Source organism: Oryctolagus cuniculus, chromosome 21 (genome assembly GCF_964237555.1).
Source record: "Oryctolagus cuniculus chromosome 21, mOryCun1.1, whole genome shotgun sequence".
NCBI classification, from domain to species: Eukaryota; Metazoa; Chordata; class Mammalia; order Lagomorpha; family Leporidae; genus Oryctolagus; species Oryctolagus cuniculus.
In genome coordinates this window covers 29,227,478-29,235,172 of record NC_091452.1, presented here as the reverse complement: position 1 = coordinate 29,235,172, position 7,695 = coordinate 29,227,478, and the positions used below count along the sequence as shown (strand labels likewise).

Below are 7,695 nucleotides of genomic sequence, written 5' to 3'. Positions count from 1 at the left end.
TTATAGTCCTCTTCCACCAATCCCAACTCGGCTGCCCACACGCCGAGTATGCTGCTCTCCTCCAATCAGGAGCAGGTCCTGCTGTTTATTGGTTGAACTGGAGGCAGCTGTATAGAAGCTGTTTTCTCCTCTCCCAGCGCCATATTGTGGGAGAGCAGATGCATAGAATAAGTCTTAATTCCAGTAACTTAGTCTAGTCCGAGTTGCTCCCAGTTGCTCCCCACACTCGCCCAAGGGGGATCCCTCTCAAGGTACATCGGGAAAGGGGGCTGCCACTGGAGTGGGGCCCCCAGCTGGGGACAAAGGGCTCACCAGTGACACAGCCCCAGCACAGCGGCACCCATGGGTGAAGTTCTTACCAGGCAGACTTTTGTTAGGTGTTCTGTAGGGGGAGACAGAGAGAGAGAAAGCTTCCATCTGTTGGGTCACTCTCCGAGTGCCTTCCATGATTGGGGCCGGGCTGGGCCAGGCCAAAGCCAGGAGCCGGAACCCAATCCAGGCCTTCCAACATGGGCAGCAGGAACCCACGGATTTGAGCCACCGTGGCGTCCTCCCAGGATCTGCACTAGCAGGACACTGGAGATGGGTATGAAGCCCAGATGCTCTGGTATAGGGTATGGGTATGTTAACTGTTAGGTCAAACCCCAGGGCAGAGCTGGCACTTGGCTGCACCCTCTGGAGTCCAACCCACAAGGTCCTGGGCCTTACCCACCCTAAGGGGGTAAGGGTGCAGCCCAGAAAATGACTCTGCAGCTGGGCAAACCCAGAGGACACAAGATGAGGGAGGCAGAGGTTAGCTTGTGTGTCTCCTTTGGCTGTGCTTTAACTTCTAAAATCTCTCTCTCTTTTTTTTCTATGATCATTTTAATGAGGGATTGAACAGAAAATAGAAAAATAACATTCTGATTCCTTTTTTTCTTTTCTTTTCTTTTTTTTAAGAGGCAGATTTTTCTTGAGACTTTCACACAAGGCAATAGAGGAACAGTGTTAAACTCCTAAAGAAACAAAAACCCACACGCCAAGCAGGGGACAAAGGCACCGACCGCTCAACCACATACCCGTTGCGGTCATGGTCAAGGTCGCAGACACCGACAACTTCCAGGTAGCCTGTCTGGCTCTCGGAGGTTCTTATGTTGCTTTCTGTTGGACGTGACTCAACTGGGACTTAACAAAACCCTGCTGCTTTCATAGGCTAGGAGGACATGGCGGGGTGGGGGGTGGGGAGCTGCTGCCACCAGTTCAACACCGCCGCCCTTGGTGACAATGCTACTTAAGGTGTGTGTTGTGGGGTGGGGGAGGAGGGGGGTGCTGATGTGAGGGTCCATGTGCTTGCTTTCTCTCTGGCAGGGTGTGGGCAGCCAGAGGCCTCCCTCCCCAGCAAGCAGCCTATTCATTCTCCATGGAGCGATATGTGGTCAAGCAGGTGTGCTGGGACCAGGCCCCGGTGGCCACCGGACTCGCCATAGTAGAATCCCTTGTCATCCATGGGTCCATAGACTGTGACCACGTCCCCTGCCCTCAGCGCCAGCTTGCCCTTCGCCCGGCCCCCTGCCCGCCCATCCTTGGGGTCATAATCCAGAGCTGCCATCATAGTCTTTGGGGCCCATAGTGGGGTTCTCCTGGAGTCCCCTTGGAGCATGGACAAGGCACCCTGCGCGCTGGCGAGCCCCTTGAAATCCTCAAGGTGGGCCAAAGAAAGCGCACACCCCGAGGACAGCAAGTGCCATCTCCCATCAGTCCACTCTGTGCCCACGGCCGCCTCAGCCACCATGTGCCCAGGGATGTTGCCCACTCGCCCGTCGCACTCGCCAAGGTAGAAGCCGTGGGAGTCCTGGGGACCCCACACTCTCAGCAGCTGCCCCTTCTGGAAGCTCAACTCCTTCTCAGCAGTCTCCGGGTTGGAAGACATCACCAGGGGGTTATAATCGAAGAGGGCCACGAAGATTCTGGCTGGGGTGTTGGGCCCGGCCCCAACCCGGCCACCTCTGGACATCTTGATGGCATTGCTAGATGGAGCTGGACATTCTCTCTTGCCCCCCGGAGCCTGTCCTCGCTTTGTCTGGAGTCTGGGTTCCTTTCTCTGCTCTTGCCTCTCTGTGTCCCAAAGATCCATGTACCCTGCCTCCTCCTCCTCCTCCTCTTCCTTCTCCTCCTCCTCCTCTTCCTCCACCTCCTTCAAAATGTCCTGGAAGTCAGTTGGGAAGCAGGGGCTGGGGCCCAGCTGGGGAGGTGTGAACCCTTGGGCGTCTTGCTTTTGCCCAAGCGCCTTCTGCAGGAAAGAATTTTCCTGCTCTGGTTCTTTCCTGCCCTCGTCCTCGGGGAACAGGTGGATGACTCCTGGAGCCGGGCATTTGCCAGGGCCCCTGTGCCGGTACTGATTCTCTTCCCTCCCAGACCGGCCACTGGGCAGGGGCGACCTGTGCTCCCGGGGATGTTTCTGAAACAGTAGGTGTTGTCTGCAGCCCTCCCGAGCCTTGGCAAATCCGTGGCTTCGGCGGCTGGCCCTTGAACTCAGTCGTTCTCCTTCTGAGCTCAAGTTGGACATAGGGGACGGCCTCTTGGGAGGTTCTTCAGAGAAGGCTTCTAGGAACTTGGCCTGGGGCTCCCCACAGCTTCCAGGGGTGTAGGAGTTGGCCTTGGCATTGAGAGGCTTTTGAGAGCAGACGGGGAAGGTGACTCTGCAGGTGGATGGGTCGCCACAGGTGTAGCTAAAGGGAGGGGTCTCGGGCAATTGGTGACAGGTGAAGTGGTCCTCGGGGATCTGAGCTGGCACCGAGTCCGAGGACTCACCAAAGAGGGACGTGGTCCTCACTGACACTTTCTGGCACGTTGGTGGCACCTGCAGCTGGGAAAACTCCAACAGGGTGCTCCCAGCAGTGGCGTCAGGCACCTCTGCAACCTTGAGCCCGTCAGCATACACTGCGTAGCCGGTGACCTGGACTCCGTTGGAGGACCCAGCTGAGTCGATGGTCACGGGCAGCCAACTGACCACCAGGCAGCCTGGCGAGCCGTGGTGGTGTTCCACGAGCACGTCCAGTGGCGGATCGGGGGGTCCCGCCAGGGGCGTGTCAAAGGTGATTATGGAGGACATGGTCTCCCAGAGCACCTGCAGCAGGTCCCACGGCAGCCGAACCTCGACCCACGCCTGGTATTGCGTGCCCGGATGTAGACTCTGGAAGGTGTAGCCACTTACACCTGCCGGGGTCAAGGCGTGCTCCTGGCCATCGAGGTACACCACGTGGGGGTGGTTGCTGCTGCTGCAGATCCAGGCGATCTCGGCCGACGTGGCCGTGACACTCTGCAGGCGGAGCTGTTTGGGGGCCACACAGAGCACACCCTTTGCCCCCGGGAGGGGTCTGGAGAAGCCCTGCTCCCCCGGGCTCTGTGGCAAGCCCGTTTGGCAGGTTTCCGCTGCTACTTTTGTCTTGGAGTCTGTATTTTTTGTCCTTCGTGGCCCTGGACCCGCTGCTCCCAGGGCTTCTGCAGGCACTAAGCTGTCGGCTTTCGGAGCAGCCTTGCCCTGGGCAGCTGGGATTTGGAGGGGACCAAGGTCAGGGGACTTAGGGGATAGACAGCCCAGGATGTCGCTGTGTGGAATCTGCTCCACTAAGTTGGAGGGCACCAGCCCTCGCCGGCCATCCCCAAGCTCCCCCTCGTAAAAGCCATCCTCATCCATGTCCCCAAAAATATACACATAGTCCCCAGCTGTGAGGGGCAGCTCGCCTTCGGGGTGCTCATTGGGGCCCTCAAAGGGGTTGTAGCTATACCGAGCCAGGAAGATCTTGAAGTTGGGTGTGGCAGATGCCTCGGCACCCCCTACTTCCAGGGCTGGGGACACAGTGTCGGGTTCTAGATCATCCACCTCGCTGGCTGTGTCCATGTCCAGAGTGGGGCAGGAGGGCACGGTGGCCCACATGGACTCCACTTCAGAGGAGGAGTTGGACTGGGAGCTGGTTTTCTTGGCCTGGGGTTTGGAGCCCAGAGCTGGGCTGGCAGGGGCCGTGGCTAGCTCTTGGGAAGCCCTGGCTGTCTCCCCAATGGCAACTGGGCTCTCCTGCACAGAGGTTTGCCTCTTCTGATTGTCCCCCCTGGGCTGTGACGGTGTGCAGTCCTCGGAGCCCGGCTGGAACGTGAGCCTTCCGCCGCTACCCGCGGCTTGAGATCCGGGGCCTTGGGTGGCCTCCGAGGGCTGCTTGGAAGGGTGGCCGGGCTGACACTGCAGGTCCTGCAGCTCCTCCCAGGCAGCCTGGAGGTCACTCGGAGCCTTCTGCAGGTCGTGCCGCAGCTGCTGCTGCTGGCCCTGCCCGCGTGCCGCCGGTTGCAGCAGCTGCTCCGCCAGCAGCCCGGCGGCGTCGCTGCTGTCCGCCGCCACCTTCCGCAACCAGTCGGCCTGGGCCTGCAGCCGCGCGTTCTCCTCCGCCAGCCAGGCGCCCTCACGCAGCGCCGCCTGCAGCTGCGCCTCGGCTTCCTCGCCGCGCCGCCGCGCCGCCGCCGCCTGCGCGCCCAGCTCCTGGCACTCGCGTTCCAGCGCGCGCACTTGGTGTCGCGCCTCCTCCTCGCAGGGGCCGCTCTGGCCGCCGCCTTCGGCCCGGGCGCCACTCTGGCCCCGCTGCAGTGTCAGCAGCCTCTGCAGACGCAGCACTTCCCGCTGGGACTCGCGCTGCAGCCGGTCCAAGTCGCTGATGCCCAGCCACTGGGCGCAGGGAGCGCCCCCGGCGGGATGGGTGGCGCCGCCGAGGTCTGAGGTGACGCGCGCCTGCAGCAGGTGGCACTCCCGCCGCAGCTCCTCGATCTGCTTGTCCTTGGCCAGGAGCGCGCTCGCCTGCTCCGACAGATCCTGGAGGCGCTGGCGGGCAAAGGCTTGGCACAGCTCCAGGTCAGCGTAGCTCTGGCCCGGCACGGGCGCGCTCATCGCCCGCAGGTTCGTCTCCTGCAGCTTGCGGGCGCGGTCCTCCAGACGCCGGGCCAGGCCCGTCAGCTCCGCGCGCTTCACCTGAAGTCGTCTCACTTTCTCCGCCGCCTGGACGGGGAAGCCCGCGCGCCGCAGCTGCGTGTTCTCCTCCTGCAGCCCCGAGCAGCGGCGCGCCAACACCCGCAGCGCCTCGGTCAGCTCCGAGTTCTGCTTCACCAGCTCGTGGTAGCCCAGGTCTGGCGGCGACGGCGCGGAGGTCGGAGCTTCGCAGGGCTGGCCCCCGGGGCTTTCTCCGCGCGGGTCGCTGGGGCTCCTGTGCGCTAACGCTGGCGGGGGCGGCAAGGGTGAGCCCAGGATGGAGGCGTCTGTTGAGGAGGAGGCCCGAGCCTCGGATTCGGAGGCTTTGGGGCCACTCGGGGTGCTGCTGTCGTGCGACCGCGACCGCGCTGGCGCCAGGGAATCCAGTGAGCTGGCGCGCGTCGGAAACAGGTCGTCTGGGGAGCTGCTGCCTGCGGCCGGCACCAGATCGAGAGAGCGCGAGCGGGCGCGGGCGCCGGAGCTCAGGCTATCGAGGGATCCCAATCGGCAGGCGAGCTTCGGGGTGCGGCGAGCGCCGTTGGCGGGCCCGGGGAGCCGCTCCTGGAGGGGACGCAGGTTCTGGGAGGAGTCCGAAGCTTCGGACACCACGGGCTGCCAGCGGAAGTGCTCCAAGATGTACTTGAGGAAGAGCTGGCGCTCCACGTCGAGCGCCGTCTGCAGGTGGCGGATGCGCGCCGCCTGCTCGCCGTCCGTCTCCCAGCGCAGCTGCGCCAACACTTGCTGCAGGCGACAGCGGCACTGCGCCGCGGAGACCTCGGGCGCCGCCGCGCGGCCGCAGTAGCCGCGGCTCACCAGCTCCTCGGCCAGCTGGCGCTGCAGCTCCCGGGCCTGGCGCACCACGCCGTCGCGCTCGCGTTGCAGCAGCTGCCGCAGCTGCCGCATCTCGGCCTCTTTCCAGCGGAGCAGCTGGCGGATCTCGGCCTCGCGCTCCCGCTGCGTCTCCTCCTGCAGCTGCCGCAGCTCCCGGAAGCGCTGGGCCTCCCACTTGGAGCGCAGATGGTCAGCCAGCTGCTGCCGCTCCCGCTCGGCCGCCTCCCGCAGCTGGCGCGCCTGGGTCGCCGAGCGCCGCCGTTCTGCCCGCCCGCGCGCCCGTTCCGCCTCCAGCTCGGCCCGCAGCTTCTCCACTTCCCGCCTCTGCTCCTCCAGCACCGCTGCCGACGGGCCGGGGCTGCCCGGCTTCTTGGGCGACCCGCGGCCGCCGCCCGAGGGACTGGGCGAGTCCTTGGTCATCGTGGCTGTGGCCCGGGTTAACGCCCGGCCCCGCCCGGCAGGCGGCAGCTCGTCAACGGCCGCCGCCCGGGCCGCGGCCAACCGCTCCGCGCGCCCCTTCCGGCGGCCCCTCCCGGGGGTCCCCACGCGCCTCTTCCGCCTCTTAGCCATCCCCCCGCCCGGGGTGTCCCGACAGCTCATTTCTCCCGGCTGCACGGGCCAGGGCTCCTTGACAGCTTTGCTCAAACTGACTGGTGCCCCTCCTGGGATTCAGGGATGGGAGTCTTTCTGGCCCCTGTCGCTCCTGCTCCTTGGCACCACGTCTCTTGTGACCCACCCCGGACACTGAAGTCCCTTCAAGGCCAAGGTATGCCTGTTCCCATATATTATCTATTTAAACAGAAGAGAAGTCCCAAGTTCTGGGCTTGGGATGATACCAGCCACCAGCGAGGACCTGGTTCATCTTTTTATTTATTTATTTGAAAGGCAAAGTTACAGAGAGAGAAGAGGAGAGAGAGAGAGATCCTCCATCAGCTAGTTCATTCCCCCAAATGGCCACAACCTGGCCAAAGCCAGGAGCCAGGAGCTTCTTCCGGGTCTCCCAAATGGGTGCAGGGTCCAAGGACTTGGGCCTTCTACTGCGCTACACCACTGCGCCGGCCCCTCATTACCTCTTTCAACCACCTGTGCCAGTTTTGCAGCTCAGACACCTCAAACCCACACCACATCAAAAGTTCTGCACAAGAGGCTGGTGTCGTGACACAGCGTGTTAAGCTGCTGCCTGCAGTGCCAGCACCATATGGGCACTGGTTTGAGTCCCAGCTGCTCCACTTCCGATCCAGGGCCCTGTTAATATGCATGGGAAAGCAGCAGAGGATAGCCCAAGTGCTTGGGCCCCTGCACCCACGTGGGAGTCCTGGATGGAGTTTCAGGCTCCTGGCTTAAGTCTGGTATAGCCCCAGCTGCCATTGAGGTTGCTTGGGAAGTGAATCTGTGGATAGAAGCACTCTCTCTCTCTCTCTCTCTCTCTCTCTCTCTCTCTCTCTCTCCCCTTCTTCCTCTCCCTGTTACTGTGCCCTTATGGGATGCTGGCATCGCAGGCAGCTCCTTAACCAGCTACACCATGATGCCAGCCCCTGTTTGTTTTGCTTTTATTAACAATTTTATTTGAGGGGCTGGCATTGTGGCACAGCTGCCTTGCCATGCTGGCATCCATACTGGAGTTTCACAATGTACAGCAGAGGATGGTCCAAGTGCTTGGGTCCCTGCCACCCACATGGGTGGGCAACCTGGATGAGTTTCCAGGCTCTTGGGTTTGGCCTGGGGCCCAGCCCTATGCTCATGCAACCATTTGGAGAGTGAACCAGCAGATGGAATATCTCTCTCTGTCACTCTGCCTGTCAACTAAAGAAATGAATGCTTTTAAAAAGGATTATTTTTAAAAATTAGAAAGTTTTTTATTTGAAAGGCAGAGA

The 7,695-nt window shown here is 62.1% G+C and overlaps 1 protein-coding gene across 1 annotated transcript; it reads right to left on the bottom strand.

The window, feature by feature from the left end:
• Positions 1 to 906: 906 nt before the first annotated feature.
• Positions 907 to 6,349, bottom strand: LOC103351729 (RIMS-binding protein 3A). The gene has a single exon (XM_017349558.3). It carries the CDS (start codon positions 6,239 to 6,241, stop codon positions 1,391 to 1,393), a length of 4,851 nt encoding a protein of 1,616 aa, XP_017205047.3. The 5' UTR covers positions 6,242 to 6,349; the 3' UTR covers positions 907 to 1,390.
• Between the last annotated feature and the right edge of the window lie 1,346 nt (positions 6,350 to 7,695).